Raw genomic sequence first — 21,171 nt, 5'->3', positions numbered from 1 at the left:
AGTCTGAGCTGCAGACTTGGGGGGGGCACAGCTGCAGGCTTAGGGGGCCTGTTCGACGTCAGGGAGCAGGCAGGGTGCTCGCCGTGCTCTGAGCAAAGAGGTGTGGCTCCCTGGTCCTGGCTTTCCTACCAGGCCACAGCCGTAGTGACTGCATGGCTTGTAGTCTCAGATGTCCCAACTTTGAGCTACTCAGTTGCCTGCTCAGATCCCCAAGCCAGGAAATGCGTTTGTTCCTTCTTTAAGACACGTGGCAACCGAGGTCACTGGGCTTCAAGCGGCTGGTCCTGAACACACAGTCCCGGGGTCTTCGGGGCTGGAGCGATAGCACAGCGGGTAGGGGCATTTGCCTTGTACACAGCTGACCCGGGTTCGATTCCCAGCATCCCATAGGGTCCCCTGAGCACCGCCAGGGGTAATTCCTGAGTGCAGAGCCAGGAGGAACCCCTGTTCATTGCCAGGTGTGACCCAAAAAGCAAAAAAACAAAAAAGAAAGAAAGAAAAATAAAGAACCTCTTCCTCAAAGAACATCGAGACAACTGGGCACTGTACCTCCCAACGGCCCCAGGCAGCAGCGCGGGGTGGGAGGCCTGGGCAGGTGGGGACACTCTCAGGCCAGTCTCCTCATGACCTCTCCGGCCTCCCTACAGGAGTAAAGGATGTCCAGTTTAACCAATAACCTTGCGGGGGCCCCCCTCCTCGTCTGGAGTCCCCTAAATAGGCTTTTAAGAAAAATGCCCTGTCCGTCCCCTCTTAATGACAAAACCTTTCCGCAGAGACAAACCCTTTAGATTGTGGAGACTTAGGGGCTGGCGCGATGGCACAGCGGGGAGGGCGTTTGCCTTGCACGCGGCCAACCCGGGTTCAATTCCCACCATCCCATATGGTCTCTTGAGCACTGCCAGGAGTAATTCCCGAGTGCAGAGTCAGGAGGGACCCCTGAGCATTGCCAGTGGTGATACAAAAAGAAAAAAAAATAGATTGTGGAGACTCGCAGACTCGTCCCAGAGTGGCCTGCAGGAACAGACCACGTGGACGAATGAAATCACTTCACCACACAGCTGGGCGTCGTCCACGCATGCTGCCAAGTACAGTGTCCTGGCCACCCCACTGCCCCGCCCCTGCACAATAGTGACCAAACCTGCCCTCCCCATTCACAACCTTTTTTACACAGCTCTCCCCAACAAACAAAAACAACTCGTTGGCAAGTCCCTGGAACATTGGATAATAGAATAAATGTGCTCTGATGACTCCCCCGAGGACATGACAGCGCTGGCCAGAATATCCATCCCGGCTTCTGCTCCCAGCGCCCCAGGAAGCACATGTCTGGCAGCTTCAGAAATGACACATCTTGGTCGTCAGGGAAATGCAAATCAAACAGGAAGACGCCATGGCGGCTCCCTGCCATCCGAGAGATGGGCTCCAACTGCCCTGGAGGCCAGCTGGCAGCAACCCAGACTCTCCTTAACTCCTTATTTGAAACAGATGTCAGATTTACCCCCAAAGTTACAAGAATAATATGATGGCACGCTGCAATAGTTCACCCACCTTCACTCCTTACTGTTTTCTGTTTTGTTAGCTTTATCTCTAGACATATAATTACACGGGGAAAGATTTCTTTTTCCCGAGCCGCCTGAGAGTCAAAGGCAGCTACTATGACTCGGGCCCCCGAAAGACTTCAGCATGTTTCTTCCTGAGCACGAGCTCATCCTCCGAATGGAATGGTCAAATGATGGCTAAGACGTTACATTCAGGAAATGGACGCTGGCACGGAAGTATTATCGAATGTAGAGTCCCGGCGATGCAATTCAGCAGGAGGGCATTCACCGTGCACAAGAGAGGCCCTGGGTTGGATCCCCAGCGAGGTGTGTGCGCGCACACACACACACACACATGCACGCATGCACGCACGCACAAATTGCTAGTTAGGATCCCAGGATTGTTTTCACAGCAATGGCTTTACTCTGGATTCAATCATGGAGTCGGATCCCCAGTGAGGTGCGCGCGCACGCACACACACACACACACACGCACACACATGCACGCACGCACAAATTACTAGTTAGGATCCCAGGATTGTTTTCACAGCAATGGCTTTACTCTGGATTCAATCATGGAGTTGGATCCCCAGTGAGGTGCGCGCACGTGCGCGCGCACACACACACACACGCACGCACACGCATGCACAAATTGCTAGTTAGGATCCCAGGATTGTTTTCACAGCAATGGCTTTACTCTGGATTCAATCATGGACTGTATTTAGATAATATCTCCTTTTAAAAAAAACTAAAAGGTCCCGAGCCTATTATTGGCAAAACAATCCCTGTAACTCCAGAAAGCAAAGAACTGCAGGGCGCCCTGTAGCACTGATACCTTCCTGGCCTTCGTCATGGGCAGCAGGGTGGGGTACACACAGCCAGGCCGTCTGGGCTACCGGGCACTGGGGCCTGGACAAGGGTTTGAACTCAGCCCCGAGCTCCTCCAGGCGCGTGCCTGAAACCGCTCCCACGCCCTCCTCTTCCATTTTTAAGATGATAAACTGGTCCCCTGTCATCGTCCTGTGACAAACGGCAGCTGGATGGGTTTCAATCCATCACAGTTATTCTCCTTTTCTAGCTCAAATCCTCCCGGCGCTGGGCAGTAGCTGCTTCTAGTGGGTCCCCGAGTCCTTCCAACGTGACCCATGTGCTTGGCCGCCTTCTCCGCGGCAGCTGGGAACCCGTCTTGAGCGCTTTCTGGCCCCTGGAATCAACCCCGGCTTCCTTCAGTGATGAGTACTCCAAGACGGCAGTCTGGTACCCAGCTGCTCCTTCCCGTTCGAGCTCGGAACACGCTTCTCTTGCAGTGACCTCACTCCCAGCGCCGCGGACACAGCTGCCCGCTTCCTCTCGCCTGAAAATCCTCATCCCTGGGACACCGACTAGGTTGGAACCCCGGCGTCCCGTCCCATCTCGTGCTACCTCCGGGCGTGACCATCCCCAAATGTCAGCGCTAAGGCTCAGGGCACAGGAAGCGTCACTGAGGACAGTCAGGAAAAGTGTCGCGTGTCCGCTGCATTTTCCCTCTGATTTCAAACGCTCTGCCCTGTGGTTTTCAACTGCCACTCCTCGACCCAACGCAGGCCCACATGTGCAGTCAGGCTGAAAACCAACCGGTCGGTGCTCCCGGCAACCTGGCTCCACTGCACGGCCCAACAGCCCAGGCGGGCCACGTTCCCTCCTTCTGGCTCCCCGGTAACCACATGCCAGCTGCCCCCACGGGTCCTGAGGCCGCTGGCTCGCAGATCATTTTCCAGTGTCTGCGTCTGAGCTCGCAGATTCCGGGGACCCGGCTCAAGGGACTAAACACTGAGGCCTGGCCTGCTCGGTGGAGTTTGGGTCTTGTCCTGGGGAGTGAGTTTTGCTGGATATGAAGACTGGGGTTCACTTGTGCTGAATTCGTTTAACTCACATTTTCACTTGATTATGCCGCTCTCTACTTTTATTTATTTTTTTTTTTAATTTTCTTTTGGCTACGTGCATCTCTGTGGCGAAGACGCCAGCTGGGCTGAGAGTATGGCTCAAGAGGAAGAGCACCGGGACCGGAGTGATGGCACGGCAAGGAGGAACACTTCTTGGATGTGGGCAAGCCAGGTCCGATCTCCGGCATCCTGTATGGTCTCCCCACGACCACCGGAGTGATCCCCGAGTGAATGCCGAGCTAGGAGTAACCCTGAGCAGAGCCAGGTGTTACTCCCCTTCACCCGGGAAAATGGGGGGGAGGGGGAGGAGCACAAGCCTGCATCTCTGAGTCCTTGGGTGCAATCCCCAGCCCCAGGATGATGATAACTATTGTCACAGTCGGTCACTGTCCTCCCGTTGTTCATCGATTTGCTCGAGCGGGCCCAGTAACATCTCCATTGGAGACTTTGTTGTTACTGTGTCTGGCATATCGAATACGTCACAGGGAGCTTGCCAGGCTCTGCCGTGCGGGCGAGATTCTCTCGGTAGCTTGCCGGGCTCCCCAAGAGGGGTGGAGCAATCGAACTCGATGAAAACTATTTAAAAAATTGACATCGGTTCGATTCCATTAAGAGGTGGGGCTAAAACGTGATTTCTCTGAAAAGTCATTGGCTGCTCTGGCTTGAGGTGCCAGAGAATTTTCTCTTTACCTTTAATATCCAAAAGTCCTCACCATTTGGGGTGTAATGCTGTCGGCCTCCCAACATGCCCTTTCAATGTGTCGTTCTGGACTTTTGTGTAGGTTGCATGAAAATGTTCTTCATGTTTCCTTCATAAAGTATAATGTTTATCCGTCTGTTCCATTTCCTTGACTTCAATTCATCCCTTTCAGGAACGTCGGGGTCTCATCCTGGATATCCTTGGCCTGTCACCAGTTCCGTCACTTTCCGTTGTCTGAATATCCTCATTGAGTCGGCTCTCACCATCGTGAGGTGTCTTCCCTTCGGCTTTTCTGCTCCTGTATTCCTTTCTAGTTCGACCTTCATTGCCAAAACAATTTTTTCCCTCCTTTTCAATTCTTCCCTGAGCTCTGTCGCCAAGTGGGGAGACGGAGAAATGACAGAGGTCTTTCTATTTGATAGTTATGCTGTTCCTCTCTTACAGCATGCGTATGTTTTTGAGTCTCTTAGCATTTCTTGAAATAGAAAGTGACAGTTTTTATCCACTTTGTGGCTAGACTCGCTGGCTGGCACGCTTTCACTTTCCCTCACGTTTTAGCAGAGTTCCTCCACCAAAGGCCCTCAGCCTGGCTCCTTCCTGTGCGCCTCCCCAGCCCATCCTGCTAGCTGGTCCCCTAGTCTCATGCCGTGCCCCCCATTTCTGCTATTTTAACCTCTGGCCCCACTACAATATCCTGGGAGCCCACAAGCGCCCCCCCCCACCTCCCGAGAAACTCTCCCTGATTCTTTTTTTTTTAATTTTATTTTTATAAAGTAGTTCATAATATTTGATTTTTACGTTTAATATTCTAACACAAATCCTACCGCCATGACACCTTCCCACCACCAATATTTAGAGAGTTTCTATCCCGAACCCCAACCCCTGGCCCAAAGCAGAAATGAAATAATTTATTTTGTATTGTTTGTTATAAAAACCCCCTGAAAATGCTCCAAAAAAGTTTCCTTAGAGGAAAGTGCGTGAAGACTGCTGTATTTCACTCAGGGTCCATTAAGCCATTCTATAAGAGATTACTAAGAGATTTTATTAAAGTTTGCAACTTATATGCATATATATGTATATATTTCCCTCCGGGCTGGAGCGATAGCACAGCGGTAGGGCGTTTGCCTTGCACGCAGCCAGCATGGCTGACCCGAGTTTGATTCCTCCGCCCCTCTCGGAGAGCCCAGCAAGCTACCGAGAGTATCCCGCCCGCACGGCAAGCTATCCGTGGCGCATTCTATATGCCAAACACAGTAACAACCAAGTCTCACAATTGAGACGTTACTGGACCCACTCGAGAAAATCAATGAACAACGGGAGGACTGTGACCAACCGTGATATTTCCCTCTAAGATTAGTTGCCTTTTACTTTATTTTATTTATTTATTTATATATTTTTTGCTTTTTGGATCACACTCAGCAATACACAGTGGTTACTCCTGGCTCTGCACACAGTGGTTACTCCTAGCAGTGCTCAGAGGACGATATGGGTTGCTGGGAATTGAACCCAGGTCGGCCGCGTGCAAGGCAAATGCCCTACCCGCTGTGCTATCTCCAGCCCCAGTTGCCTTTTACTTTAAATCCCATCAAATGTGGTGTGCTACTCTTGGAATATGAGTGGCGTGAGGTATGAGAAGTCGCGAGGCTGCCGGCTCCCAGGGCTGGGTCCCTTGGGGCAGGGAGAGGAATGCATCGGCCCCCACTCCAGGTTGCCCCAAATGAAACAGCCTGGCACGGGGTCTAGCAGCATGGCTATGGCGAGTTGTTTTACGCTCTCCTCCGAGAGATTCATATAATGAGTCTCTGGATCGTGGCCGTTGATGAGATTATCTGAAGCCAGCCAGAGGTGGCTTGTGGGTGTGACTGCCAAGTTGCCGGAAACAGAGGGAGATGGTGGGAGGTCACCCATTCCCAGTTCCACTGAACCTGGAGTTTTCAGTCACAAGTCCTGCATACCTGGGTGTTCTAAAGATTCCCTCTGGGTGAGGCTGAGCCTGAGTGTGGAGAGCAGTTCTGAGCCTGGCAGTGTTGAGTTCTGGAGGCTTCTGGCTGTCAGGTCTGGGTCCTTGGGGCGGGGAGGGAACTCACCTACCCCCCTCCGGGATGCCCCAAAGCAGATTTTTTTTTTTCTAATAACATTGAAAGGTCTGCCGTCACCAATCTCCAGCTGCTAATTTTCATGGAAACTGTTTCCCTCAAAGTGGGAAAGGGAAAACCCAGTCCCGGCAACACCTGGGGCTGGTCCCACTCTCCCATGAGGAAGCACCCTTTGGCCCCCAGCAGCGGCCCCATGGGGGTGGAGAAGGAACAATCTGTCCACACCCCTGTCATCTGCTAAGCGCATCGGCCCGAAGTAAAGCACCACTACAGCTCCGCCGCACAGTGCAATACACAGGAGCAAGAAAACTCCGGCAGCCCAGCAAGCTGCAACACAAACAACAGCAAATAAGATGGGAACCAACAGTAAAAAACTGTCTCCTCTCCAGACATCTGGATGGTCCCGGGCACATGGGGGCTCAATCGTGACCTTTCTGAATGCGAATATAAACTCCCAAGTTGGTGCTTCTGAGCTGGGGAGTGCTCGACTCCCCACCCCGCAGTCCCCAGGCCCCCATACCTGCTCACCAATCCTTGGTGCTGGCCTCCTCACCTTCCAGGAGGGAGACTGGGAGTTCTAGGGGGTTTCTGGGTTGCTCAGGGGTGTCTCTTGGCTCAGTTGCTCACAGACTCTTCCCAGCAGTGCTGGGCTCCAAGCCTGCCCGCGTCACGGCCCTGAGGGTCGTCCCCAGCCCCGGCCTGAGATTCAGTCCCGCTACTTACAGCAAACTCCTCGGGCGTCACCTTCAGGACATCGAAGACCACGGCGTCGTAGCTCTTGCTGGCATAGTCGCAGCTCTGGCCCTCCAGAGAGTCGGAGCTGCTGCTGCCCTGGGAGCGGGGAGAGACAGGGTCACCTCAGGCATCCGGCAGAGTGAGACACACAAGTGACGGCAGCGCATGGGGACACACGCGCCCGTCCCCCGGTGCGTTCCTCTGTCCCAGCTCCCCGTGGGGTCACCCCAGCTGGCCCGACCCGGGACGGTTTTGGGAGCATATGTGCGCTGGATCCCCATTCCACAGATGGGGGAGGAGAGGGGATGCCCCCCCCCCCCCCGCCCCGAGCACCTTGGCTGGGATACGGAAGAACCAGGACAAGGAGGTAAACACAGGTCTGCCTCTTCTGATGCCAGATCGGGACCCCTGAGTGCCCCCCTCCGGCTCCCTGCTTTCTGTGGGTCAGCCAGTGGGACGCGGAGACCAGAGACCATCTGCACTGCCACCGCCTGCAAATGTCCCCTGGTCTCACCCTCACCACTGGCAGCCACGGCAGGGAACTCTCACACACGAGGCTCACACAGGCTCTTTCACGTACAGGCCAGTTCGACCCAGAGCCAGCTGCTGTGGTGAGAGGGGCCGTCGGGAAGGCTGTGTTCGGGGGTTCCCGCGTGGGGAGAACACTGTACACTCTGCTGCAGAGAAAGGGGCTCCGATACCACTGGTGTTGTGAAACCCACATGTGGTGTGTTTTTTGGGGGGGGAGGGGTGGTGGGTAGGTAGTGGGGGAGGGGGGCAGAACGCTGAACACACCTTCTCTTCAGCTTTTACTTAATTCCACCAAATTCTGCTTGGGGGAAACCAACCCAGCCCGCCGTCCCCACAAGCCATGCCCCATCCATAAATGTCTTTCATTCGTCTCAAGCCCTGAAGTGGGATTGTGTGGTTTCCATGAACCACATCTTGGCCCAGGATCCAGAGAATATGTTTTTATTAATTCCTCTTTCTTTCACTTTCCAAAAGGGCTATATCTGGAAAAATAAATGGTGCAATCTTACTGGAAATGGGAGTGTCCAGTGACGAAGACCCAGAATCAACAACGGAACACGTGAGGGTCACAGGAGGAGCAAACACTGGGGCTTGGACGTGCCGTCTCGGCAGGCCATGAGCAAAACGGCAACGCTGATGCTTCTCAGACGACCTTCAGAAGCAGCGGCCATGAAGCTTACGAGCTCTGGTGCCCGCCCGCCCGCCCACCCGCCACGCCGCTGGACTCTCGTCACTCTCTGGCACCAGGCACAGGACTTCGTCAGACTAAACCCCACGTCCCAGCCGGGAACTCGAACTGCGGAAGTGACTGCCTGGGGGAGGTGCAGGTGGTGGCCAGTGAAGCCCAGAAAGCAACAGCCAGACGTGCCCTGGGCCTGAGAGACGCCAAGTAGGTCCAGTCAGGCTTGCTTTAAAATACCACGGGCACCAAGTTAGTCTCCTCGAGGGGCACCTACGTCAAACGCTGTGGTCACCCAGAATGCTCTGGAAAGGGGCCCTGCGATCAATCACCCAGCACCTCCCCACCCGGCTTCAGGGGAGCAGCAGTGCCAAGGACAGACCTGACAGCCAGAGGGTCCCCCGTGCCAGTGATACCCAGGCCCGGCATGGACCCCGCTCGCTCCTGCCCAGACCTAGTCCCCATCTCCTGGGTTGAAGCCTCAGCGGGGAGCCCAGAGACCTCGACAGAGACCTCGCCCGGGGAACAAGCCGGGGACAGGCCTGCCATGTGCTAAGCTCAGGTGGGGTGAGTGGGGGGTGTCTGCTGTGTGGTTTGACTACACGTGTCTGTTCATTCAACAAGTCCTGGGTCCTTCCCATAGGCTGGACACACACAGACTCATGCATGTATATGTCTATGCAAACACAGATGTTCATTTACACAGGACATGTGTGTATTGTGGGAAATACACACGGATGTAGAGATACACACACACACAAGCACACACACAAGAAAGGAAGGCATTTTGCTCTCGTCGGTGTGAACCATAAAGGGGGAATACAGCCCGATTCTTCCAGTTATCAGAAATCCATTCTGGATCTGGGGTGCTACAAAACTTACTGTGACATCTGCCCCCAATGTCTCGCTGCCACTTGGGGCCTTCTGAGAGCAAGCACCGTCCCCTCCCCAAACTGCCTGCATATTCAAGGGAGGAGGTGGTAGGGAGGAGGAGGAGGAGGAGGAAGGAGAGAATGAGGAAGCTTTACTTGACCCTCTCTGGTGCAATCGTGGGATTTTTACAAGGTGTCCAGAAGCCTGCTTTTAAGACCAGAGATCAAAATGAGGGGTTGAGGGTCAGAGCTATAGGACAGCAAGTAAGGCACTTGCCTTCCAGGCCGCCGACCCCAGTTAGATCCTCAGCATCCTATTATGGTCCCCCAAGCCCCATCAGGAATAATTCCTAAGTAGAGAGACCGGAGTAACCCCTGAGCATCACCAGATGTGGTCCAAAATCAAACCAAACAAAGAGAGAGTGAGAGAGAGAGAGAGAGAGAGAGAGAGAGAGAGAGAGATCTATTTTTAAAAGACTTAGAAGAAGTTAATTGGTTCCTGTGATCCTGAGCCGGTCATTTCAAAGCCCCAGTGACAGCGACGGCTGGTGAGCTCAGAGCGCTGAGCATCCATTGCCTTGTCGTTCCTTGCGGGAGCCTGACATCAGCCACCCAACGGGCCGTCCCTGGCCTCAGATGACCCCAACTCCCGGCCCTGCCCTGCTGGCCTCTGTTCCACTCTCACACCCCCAGGCAGGGCCTCCAGACCGTCAGACCACCAGTCCTTACAGCCATTTCCTACCGAGCTGGGTAAACAGCACCGCGGGGCCAGATGGAACCACTTCTGTCTGACTTCACTCCGGAACAAGGCAACTTACTTACCATCAGCGGCCGTTTTTCTTGGGGAAGGTTTGATCCCTCTTGCCACCAAAATGGAATGTGGCACTTGCCGTGGGTGGACCTGGCCGGTATTTGCTTCGCTTTGAAGAGGGCGACTTGAGAGACCGGCGCCTCCCCGGGGCTGCCGGCCTCCCAAATCTCACGCCTGGCATGGCCAGGGGCCTGCGGAGAGCTAAGAATGGGGGCATTCACAGAGCCCTGCAACCCTGCTGGCCCGCTCGGCTGGGGCGTGGGTCAGCTGAGAGAGGTCCCCCGCCCCGCCCTCCACGCGCCCCCAGGAGCCATACCTGTGGAGTGGCAGAGGTCACCAACACGCTAGCCATCAGACCATTCCGCTTGTACATAGTCTTTGGGCTGCAGGGAGCTTCAGGCCAGCCTGTGGCGGTGACATAACCCGTCTGCTCGAGTCCTGCAAGGCAAAGGGCCGCATGAGAAAACAGCCTCCAACTCACCAGCCCATCCAGAGCCCCGGGCCCCACAAGCACGGTTACACGCTGGTCACCCCCAGCAACACACGGCTACAGGTTCTGGTTTTTGTTCCACTGTCTCGGTTTTCTGAGCCATTCCTGGCAGGACCCGGTGGTTACGGGGATAGAACTCAGGGCCAGAGAGAAAAGAGAAGGGAGGGTGCAGCCTTGCACCCGGCCGGCCTGAGTTGGGTCCCTAGCAGACACCGCAGAGGCTCCTCCGATCCCTATCAGGAGTGATCTCAGAGCACAGAGTCAGGAGTCAACCCCAAGCACTACCGGGTATGGCTCAAAACACGCACCCGCCCTAACATGACTCCCTCCGAAAGAAATCGGGTTCCTGTGTGCAAGGCACGCGTGATCCCAGGCCTCGGAGGTACAGCTCCTGGGTCCGAGTCCGGTTTGGGTTTTTTAACCACCACCGTTTCTGAATCGGAGGTTTCAAATACGAGTGCGGGCTTCTGATTGTGCTTGAAAATCGAAATGCCTGGGGCTGGAGCAATAGCACAGTGGGCAGGGCGTTTCCCTTGCACGCGGCGAACCCGGGTTCGATTCCCAGCATCCCATATGGTCCCCCGAGCACCGCCAGGAGTAACTCCTGAGTGCAGAGCCAGGAGTAAAACGAACATCGAAATGCCTGGTGACTGGCCGGGGCCTCTCCGACCCCCTCCGGGCTTCCCAGCACCCTGGGATGTGTCTGTCGGCTCTGCCCTTTCGCCGGAGTCGGGAAAGGATGACACGGAGCCCACAGGCTCCTCCACGCACGTTTCCAACATGCCTACGGCTCCGGTCGGATGCTCCACACGCGGGATGTGGGGGTCCTACATGCCACCCCTCTCAGCAGCCCTCACCAGGCCCAGGCAGCTCAACATCACCGGGCACCACCCAAGGCAGAGTCAGCTGCCTCTGCGTCCAGTGCCGGCAGGAGACACCTCGGCGGAGCCACGGCACGCCCCACACTGTCTGCTCTGAAACCAGGGTACCGGCTACATCCCGCCTGCCGGGGCACAGAGGGGCCCATGCCAAGGTGGCAGCAGCGACCGAGTTGCTGAAACTGAGGGACGTCGGGGTCAGAGGGGAAAAGAAGCAGGGCAGAGGCCAGTGGGGGGCGGGGAACGTGGGCCGAGACAGGCTCCATCCGCCGGGACCAGGAGAAACTCAACTCTCAGGGCAGGATGGAGGTGAAAGACCCAAGGACAGACGGTCCCAAGGGGAACGCGAGAACAGCGTCCTTCACACGGTCTATGTCCTCCCAGCCCGGAGCCTCAGTCCAGGCCCATCCCTGCCCACTGCCCTCCTCCCCTGCCACGCCTGAAGTCTGCTGCCTTCCCTCCTCCTCTTCTCTGGGACGCCCACGCGAGCTAGTGCCAGCGACCAGGGACACTTGGCGGGAGTGCTGGCGAGAAATGAATGGGCAGCAGATGACACTGCCGAGTGACCGCTGTGTCCCTTGGGCGTGTGTGGGCTCGGCCTAGAAGGTCCTTCTCCGCAGCAGTGCAGACGGCAGAATGCAGGGGGAAGCTGGGAACCTACTTCCAGACGGGCCAGCAAAACCCACCTGACAGTGATGAAAGCGGACCAGGTAGAACTAACATTCAGTGGCTCACAGCGCAGGTCTGTCTTCTAGGAGGGAGGGAGGGAGGGAGGGAGGGAAGGAAGAGAGGAGGGAGGGAGGGAGGGGCTTCAAATGTTAAATTTACAGACCACACCAGCACTTCTGCACAGGGTTCTGTCTTTTTCCAAAATGGCAATGCAGGGCGGGACCCGCACAGCAACTAGGGCACTAGTTTTGCACACGGCTGACCTGGGCTGCCTGAGCACTGCCAGAAGTGATCCCTGAGTACAGAACAAGAAGTCGGCCCTGAGCACCACCAGGTATGGCCCCCAAACAAGCAAAATGTACAGGCAATGTCTGCCCTCCCCCCACCCCCCCCCACACACACACTCACACATACAAAATCACAGCAGGGGGCTGAAATGATAGCACAGCAGATAGGACGTTTGCCTTGCATGCGGCCAACCTGGGTTCGATTCCCAACATCTCAGATGGTCCCCTGAGCACTGCCAGGAGTAATTCCCGAGTGCAGAGCCAGGAGGAACCCCTGAGCATCACCGGGTGTGACCCCAAAAAGAAAAAAAGTCACAGCAGCACAGTGCTTCAGAGCCAAAGGGGGCTGGTGTCCATCCACGAACCGCGTGGTTGAATCAACCATGTGTGACAGCTACTTGCTGTCTGGAGAAATGAAGCCCTTGGCATCAGCTGCAACTTGGATAAAGCGCAGAAATACGGCACGAAGGCGAAGACGCCAGAGATCCAAGCAAAGCACTGCGCCAGTGAAACGCCCAGGAAAGGCCAGTTTTAGAGAGATCAAAGGCACATCCGCGGCCGGCTGGGGCAGACACAGCACTGCGTGCAGAGGTTCAGGGGGAAGTGGGTGGTGGTAATAGTGGTCCAGTCCCCGGCACAGACCCCCGTCGAGCCGCTGTGCTGAGCACTGAGTGAGGATGGGCGTATTCTCCCATCTGGAAATCCTACCCCAGTCCAAGCTGCAGCTGCCAGCCACGCTACACAGCGGTGGCAAAGCACATGCCCCAGCGTCCCTTCCACATCCCTGTAAACTCACCAGACACCGAGGTGACACCTGGCAGCAGAGAGGGCCTATTATTAACAAGCCAAAATAAAATGAAATCTGAGCCATTTTCCAAGGGTCAACGAGACAGGACAGGAGCCCAGGGAAGCCCCTCCCAGCAGCCAGGCTGCCAGGGAAGCCCCCCCAGAAAAACCCAGACAGGAACAGAGATGCCACAACAGACTGGAGATGTGGGTTCCATTCCCAAGTACCCTAGGTGTGAGAAAGAAAAAAAAATGACAGAAGACAAACCAGCTCAAGAGCTCAAAGGCAAGCTGCCAGGGCAGGCTCTGAGCCGAGGGGAGCAGCATCCGGGGATGACGGGTGGGATGATGGGAGCACCAGCCTGACCCTCCCCTAGGGGTCTCGCTTGCACCTGTGCCAGGCTGCTCCCCCTGGGGTGTGGGGTGTGCCTCATGCTCCCCTGGGGAGCACAGATGGATCCCAGTCTGCCCCGCCTAGTCCCACCCAAGGCCGAGCCTCTCTCCTGACTGACAAATTCTCCTTCCACATTGGCACCAGCTTCCGAGATGGGCCACTTGCGCCCACCTGACTTCTCATCTGAAGGACACGACCACGGCCACCTGCCTCTCCACCCCCACTGTCCCCAGCAGAGCAAACGGGGCCAGTGCTGCTTCCAGAGGAGGCACTGGGCTAACTCCAACACTTCCAGCTCATCGGGTCATCTGGACCACACCGGGAGACACAGATGGCTCACTCCTGGGAAACTGAGGCCAGGGGAGGTGGGTCTTTGGGCTCACAGGGTCCAGGTACCTTCCAGGGGCTCAGGTGACGAGGGACGTGAGAGGCCGGGGTGGGTGGGGGGCACGCGGAGTCCAGGCCGCGCGTCGCTGCCCTCTGGGGCCGGGGCCGGGAGAACAGCGCGGGGTTTTGTGAGGGAAGACAGGGCCGCGGTTCCCATCTGACTCCGGCGCGTCTCGCCCCTGACACGCAGCCTGATTTACGGCCACCTGCACACACACAAGCGATACTTCACATGCAGCCCAGCAGGCCCGGGCTGGACGGAGCATCCTTGCCAGGAGCCGGAGAAACCGCAGCCCCACCCCCCTCTACAGACTCAGTCCCCGGGGCCTGGCCAGGCCCCAACCTGGCACACGGCGGCCCAGGAAGGCCCCGGGGGTGGGGCACGGTGCCGCCCACGTCTGAGTGACTGGGCCTGGAGGCGGCCTGGCTCTCCTGGGCCTGCGGACGTCCTGCACCCCTGGATCCAAACCCAGCCAGGAGCAAGACAGATGCCGCCCCCAGTATCAGGAGAGAGACAGAAGGTGCGGGGCCCACCCCAGAACCTGTGAAACTGTCCCTCTGGTTTCAGGGAGCTGGACCGACCACTGCTATACCCAAAATGCCAAGTTCACTCCCTGCCCCAAGGAACCTAGCCCCAGAGGCACAGGGGTCCCAAGATGGGGCCAGGTCCACGCTGCTCCACCTTGTGCCCACATTCACTGAGTTCCTCGGCTGCTGGCCAGGAAGACCCGCCACTGAGTGTCCTGACCCAGTGTGGAGCGACTCGGGGCCCCTTCGGACAGAAAAGTCTATAAATGCATGAAACAGTTACCCTCAAACTCAATCCAACAGGACTGCCCAGGAAAGCGATGATGTGAAAATACAGTCAATGTATTTTGAAATAGCTGAAATGGTCCCCAGCACTCTATGGTCCCCCAACCCCCGGCTGGCATGATCCCTGAGCACAGAGCCAGGAGTAAGCCCTAAACTCCAAACCAAAACTAAATAAAATTAATACATTATAAAGGAGCTGGAGCAATAGCACAGTGGGCAGGGCGTTTGCCTTGCAGGCGGCTGACCCAGGTTTGATTCCTCCGTCCCTCTCGGAGAGCCCAGCAAGCTACCAAGAGTATCCGGCCCGCACAGAAGAGCCTGGCAAACTCCCCATGGCGTATTCGATATGCCAAACACAGTAATAAGTCTTACAATGGAGATGTTATCGGTGCCCACTTGAGCAAATTGATGAACAACGGGAGGACAGCGTTACAGAGCTACGTTAAAAAGAGAGAAAGTTATTCTAAAACAAAATTTCCTTTCTTTGCTGTTGTCAGGGGCAGGGGCTGGAGCGACAGCACAGCTGTAGGGTGTTTGCCTTGTACGCAGCTGACCCGGGTTCAATTCCTCCGCCCCTCTCGGAGAGCCCGGCAAGCTACCGAGAGTATCTCGTCCACACGGCAAAGCCTGGCAAGCTACCCATGACGAATTCAGTATGCTAAACACAGTAACAACAAGCCTCAAAATGGAGACGTTACTGGGCCCACTCGAGTAAATCGATGAACAATGGGAGGACAGGACAGCTGTTGTCGGGGGTGGGGTGGGGGATTCCCAAGATCTGCTCAGGAGTGTAAAACCAACTCTTTAAAACATGCATCGCATGGGGCTGGAGAGACAGCACAGCAGGTAGGGTGTCTGCCTTGCACGCTGCCGACCCGGGTTCGATTCCCAGCATCCCATATGGTCTCCTGAGCACCGCCAGGAGTAAATCCTGAGTGCAGAGCCAAGAGTAACCCCTGTGCATCACTGGGTGTGACCCAAAATAAAATAAACAAATAAATAAAACATGCATTGCCAATCTGTACTGGGGCCGTTTAAGGAGCAAGGAGGGTCCACATTACGAGGGGCTCCAGGTAGCATCAGAGAGGACCTGTCCCGAAGGTCGCTGGCGACGGAGCAGACACTCAAGGGGGAAAAAAGGGGGGTGGGGCTGGAAGCCAGCGGGGGTGAGGGGAGGCAACGGCGTGGAACGCGGGCACAGGCTCAGGAGGGCACGGAGGGGCCTGGCCGGGCTCCCCGACGTGAAACCGACCAGCCCAGCGGGGCAGGGGAAGACAGCACCTCCAGCCACAGGCAGCTCACTTGGCCGTCACTGGCTCTCTCTGTCATCATGGGCCCTACGGACCCGGGGCACAGACAGCAAGCCCCGCGGCACCGGATCGGCTTCAAGGGTAAAGGACGGGTTGTGTGTTGTGTCTGGGGTGGGGAGGGCATGCCCACTGGTGCTCAGGGATGGCACTTTTGGCTCTGCACTCGGGAATCACTCCTGTCAGGGGACCCTCTGGGATGCCAGGGATTGAACCCAAGTCGACCCATCCGACTTGGCAAGGGTGCCAGGTAAGGGCACCCTGCCCTCTGTACCCTCTGCCCTATCACCCAACCCCCTCAAGGTAAAGGATTCAGAAGCAGCCTCCACGCCCTGTCACTAGATGCTGTTGCAGCAGCGACCAGGAGCCCCCAACCCTGGCCGAGTGCCCACACGCACTCAAGGTCACACTCTAGGGTGATGAGGGAGCCAAAATGGCAGTGCCAGTAGCTGGACCAGAACTTGGCTTGGGGAACGGAGCTGGGAGCCGTACTCATGGCCTTGAGCCAACAAGGCAGTTTGTCGCCGCTAACCCCCATCCCCCCGCCCCCTAACAAGCATCCTTCCAAGCCCATTTTACAGAGGAGAAAACTGAGGCTCAGAGATCCACGAGACCATCATCTGAGGACCCCGTCTCCTGTGCCAGAACTAGCAAGGCAGAGGGAGATGCTGGGCCAGGTGGCAGGAGCGAGGGGCCACTCAAATCTGTTCTACACTATGACCTGACCTTCCCTTCTCCCTCTGCCTCCTCAAAACACACACACATGCCACACACACACACGTGCACACCACAACCACAATTGCACGGCGAGCGGTTCCCTGGAAACCCAAGCGCTGCCGGAGAAAAGGCGATTCTCATGATGTAACTTAGCAGGAACGTGGCGGCTGTATCAGAACCGCAGAACAACCCACGTCTCTCCGTTCCATGGACCGTCTGGCCGGGCGGGCGTGTGTGGGCTCCGCGAAGGGGGAAGGAAAAATCCCATCTGCGACCCTGGTTTCCCGCCAAGCCGCCCCTGGGAATGCTGCGTCCGCGTCGAGGGTTCTGGAAAGCAGGAACCCGGCCTAACACGGGCCACGCAGGCCGGCTGCTGCCGGGAGGACAGGGGGCCGCGGAGTCCCAAGGCCTGGATGGGGGTCAGAGAAGGCAATGCGTGCCCGGGGAGTGGGGTCCAGGACGGTGATGCCTTCCAAACGGTCCTGGGGGGGGGGGGGTGGAGGACAGACGACCCCCCGTACGGCCCCACTCTGGGGCAGGCGGGGAGGGGGGTGCTTGTCGGAGAACCAGACAGGAGCAGGACGATAGACGACAGGAAGGAAATAGGGAGGGTTTCCAGCCCACTCCCCTCCAGGAGCTGTCAGGGGAGGCCCGTGCGTGGGCGGACACGCAGGCACAAACGCGCACGCGGGCGGGCACGCGCATGGACACGGGCACGCACATGGACACGGGCAGGCGCGCAGGGGCACATACACGCACTCGGGCGTGCAGGGGGGCCGCGGGCACACACACGGACACGGGCGCGTGCCTGGACACATACAAAGGTGCGCGGGGGCGCGGGCACGGGCACAGACGCGGTCACGGCAGGGGCGCTCCCTCGGGACAGGCGGTCCGGCTGGGTCCCGAGCCGGCCGCGGAGCGTGGCATGGGGCAGCCCCTCGAGCCCTCGCCCTCCTCCCGACCCGGCCGCGTGCGCCCCCCACCCCCACCCCTGCGCTGGGCTCCAGAGCCGGGTGTCCACAAGGAAAGGGATCCGCGAAGAAACGCAAACTTCTGGCAGGCAGAGCAATCTTGGGTGGGGACCCCCCCCATGAGCCTGTGACTCTTGAAGCCAGAGGGTCTCTCCCTCTGCAACAGGGCTGGGGGAGACCGTCCCCACCAGAGGCAGCTGGCAGGGCTGGACACCCCCAGCCCGGGTGCCTGGTAGATCCCGAGGAGCCTGACCAGGAAGGACCGCGCTGGGCTCCTCCCCACCCAGCCCCCTGCCACCTGGGGGCGTACCTGGAGGGCCAGAGATGCTGGCTGGTCTGGCTGGACAGGGCCCCACTGAGGCCAGAGCCGCCTCCACCTGGCTGGAGTCTGCGTCCAGGTGTAGCCCACACCCCACAGTGCGGGGGAGAAGCACGGGGTGGACACCAAAAGTGTCCCAGAAATGCCAACCGAAGGCCGGATTTGGGATAACACACTGGGCCCTTCACGCTGGCCAGGCCCCTGCACAGATGCTAAAATCACCAAAAGACATACAAGAATGAGAAAAATGATCAACCTGCCGCCATGCTGAAGGATGCCACCAAAAACCCAAACTTAAGCATTTCTAGAAGACTTGAAGCAAATGGAACCGGACCAAGGAGAAAGCTATGCGTGTGAGACATCCGGCCATAAAATCAACTATTTCCTCTATGCAAACATTAACCAGCTAGAGAATGTCCTGGCGCAGAGGCCTAGGAGAAAAGGACCTCAAAGCAGACTCCAAAGGAAATCTGCAAGAATTATTGGAAGTGAATTTAAAACCTTCCTGAGAGACAAACACAAAAACTTAAAAGGAGAAAATTTTACTCCGCTGAATAAGGCAATATTGTAAAGACATCAATTTTCCCCCAAGTGCTCCATAAATTAAACCCAAGTTCACTCTGAACCCTAAGGGGATGCGGGGCGGGGGGAGGAGGCCGGGTTTCGTTTTGGAACTCAACAAACTGATTCAAAATTTCATCTGGAAGAATAATTAAAAGTAGGGAGGAGGAGGAGGAAGGAGAGGAGGAGGAGGACGAGGAATACAATGAGAAGGCTCTGTCCTGCCAGGAAACAACTGGATGAAAAATAAAAAAGATGAACGGAGGGTCTGGAGAGAGAGCACAGAGGGTAGAGCATTTGCCTTGCACGCGGCCGACCCGGGTTCGATTCCCAGCATCCCATAGGATCCCCTGAGCACCGCCAGGAATAATTCATGAGTGCAGAGCCAGGAGTAACCCCTGTGCATCGCCGGGTGTGACCCAAAAAGCAAAAAAAAAAAAAAAAAAAAAAAAAAAGATGAACGGAGCAACCTGGCTGACCACATCCAGAAAGCAGACAAGTCCACATGACCACTGACACCTGCGCCAGAGGCATCATCCTAGGGGCCTCCCAGGAGAGAGCTCATAGGCTGGAGCCCATGACTCACCTGTGCGAGGTCCCACATTTGATCCCTGGCACCACAGTACCCCAAGTCACACAGGTGGTCCCCAGACCTCCAGGCCGAGTACCAGGCTGAGTAGAGCCAGGTCCGTCCTACAGGTTTCCAAGCACTACCAGGGAGCACCCCCCTAGCACCCGCCCTGGGGCTGAGAGCCCCAGCACCCCCAGAGACTTCCTGTTCTGCACTAGCACTGAACTGAAAGGGTCACCACTCCCCAAAGCCCGGCGTGAAACCCCCCATCACTGCAAGAGCGACAAAGGAAAACCAAGGGCAGGGAGACAAAACTCAACAGAATCTCACCCAGTATCTCTGGGGGTTGGGGGTCTTGTTCTTGGCTTTTGGGTCACCCACGGTGGGACGCAGGGCTTACCTCTGGCTCTGTGCTCAGGGATAACTCCTGGTGGGGCTTGAGAGACGCTATGCAATGCCGAGGGCTGAAACCGGGTCAGCCATCTATAAAGCAAGCTCATTAACCCTTGTGCTATCTCTCTGGCTCTCAGTATCCTTTATTTTTTAATTTTAGTTAGTTATTTATTTTGCTTTTTGGGTCACACCCGGCAATGCACAGGGGTCACTCCTGGCTCTTCACTCAGGAATTACTCCTGGTGGTGCTCAGGGGACCCTATGGGATGCTGGGAATCGAACCCAGGTCAGCCACATGCAAGACAAATGCCCTCCCCGCTGTGCTATCGCTCCAGCCCCTCAGTATCCTTTAAAAGAAAGACTGGTGATAGATTAAAGAAACAAAACAAAAAAATCCCCATAAAAATACTGTACTAGGGGCTGGAGCAATAACACATCAGGGAGGGTGTTTGCCTTGCACGTGGCTGACCTGGGTTCGATTCCCAGCATCCCATAGGGTCCCCCGAGCACCGCCAGGAGTAATTCCTGAGTGAAGAGCCAGGAGTGACCCCTGAGCATCACTGGGTGCGATCCAAAAAGCAAAAAAATAAATAAAAATTTTTAAAAAATACTGTACTAGTCGGACACGGCTCCAAGAAGGCGTACCTGCCTTGCATAGGTGAGGTTGCGAGTTCAGTCTCGGCATCGCGGAAGAAAAGAAGGAAACATACTAAATACATGTCATTAATTCTTTGTAACCTTGGGCTGGAGCAACAGCACAGCGGGTAGGGCGTTTGCCTTGCAAACGGCCGACCCGGGTTCAACTCCTCCATCCCTCTCGGAGAGCCCGGGAAGCTACCGAGAGTATCCCGCCCGCACGGCAGAGCCTGGCAAGCTCCCCGTGGCATATCCGATATGCCAAAAACAATAACAAAAAGTCTCACAATGGAGACATTACTGGTGCTGGCTTGAGCAAATCAATGAACAATGGGAGGACAGCGCTACAGTGCAACCTTGGGATAAAAATTTCTGTCTAGGGTGATTCAAAAGCCGTAAAACAAAGGTGACTACTGGCAGATTTAACTGCATGAAAAAAATTAAAACTTCTGAATAAGGGGCTGGAGCGATAGCACAGCGGGGAGGGCATTTGCCTTGCATGTGGCTGACCCGGGTTCGATTCCCAGCATCCCATAGGGTCCTCTGAGCACCGCCAGGGGTAATTCCTGAGTGCAGAGCCAGGAGTAACCCCTGTGCATCGCCAGGTGTGACCCAAAAGGCAAAAAAAAAAAAAAAATACAAAAGTTCTGAATAAAGAAAGAAATGAGCAAGCAAACTCAAACATAACGAAAATCCTAGACTACAAGAACAAAATAATGGTTACCTCAAGGAAGGGGGAAACTGGGGCCCCTGAGTCAGGTACAGGGGTACCGGCTCCTTCCCTGGCATCACAGGGTCCCCAAGCAGAGCAGAGCAGGAGCCGCCCCTGAGCACCACTGGGGGGCGGGGGGGGGGAAGGCAGGGCCCAGACGAGAATGCAAAGGGGCGTGGCCAGTTTGGTGGCAAAGAACAGAAATGAGCCTTGGGGTGGTGACCGCCCCGTGGGACATGCCGACCTCCAGTTCACACGGCAGGATCCAGTGTATCATTGTAAATCGTCTACAGATGTCTTCTTGAAAGTGGCAGACGTGCACGTCCCATCTGAGCCCCCCAAGTATCTAACTACGTGGGGGCGCCTTCCTGGGCTCAGGGTGCAGGGGTCCCTCCCGGA

The 21,171-nt window shown here is 56.3% G+C and overlaps 1 protein-coding gene across 9 annotated transcripts in view; it reads right to left on the bottom strand.

Moving 5' to 3' along the window:
• RALGPS1 (Ral GEF with PH domain and SH3 binding motif 1) overlaps positions 1–21,171 on the bottom strand; it is a 191,865-nt gene that overhangs the window by 146,193 nt on the left and 24,501 nt on the right. For all 9 annotated transcript variants that reach the window (XM_056108875.1, XM_056108877.1, XM_056108881.1 and 6 more), the window contains exons 2-3: positions 10,198–10,319; positions 6,977–7,084 (exon numbers count right to left, since the gene is read on the bottom strand). In XM_056108875.1, the coding sequence (XP_055964850.1) occupies positions 6,977–7,084; positions 10,198–10,254 (165 nt within the window). In that variant the 5' untranslated portion in view covers positions 10,255–10,319. The remainder of the gene's footprint in view (positions 1–6,976; positions 7,085–10,197; positions 10,320–21,171) is intronic.

This window comes from Sorex fumeus, unplaced genomic scaffold (assembly GCF_029834395.1).
Source record: "Sorex fumeus unplaced genomic scaffold, SorFum_2.1 ptg000233l, whole genome shotgun sequence".
Taxonomy (NCBI): Eukaryota; Metazoa; Chordata; class Mammalia; order Eulipotyphla; family Soricidae; genus Sorex; species Sorex fumeus.
This window is presented reverse-complemented; position numbering and strand designations above follow the sequence as displayed.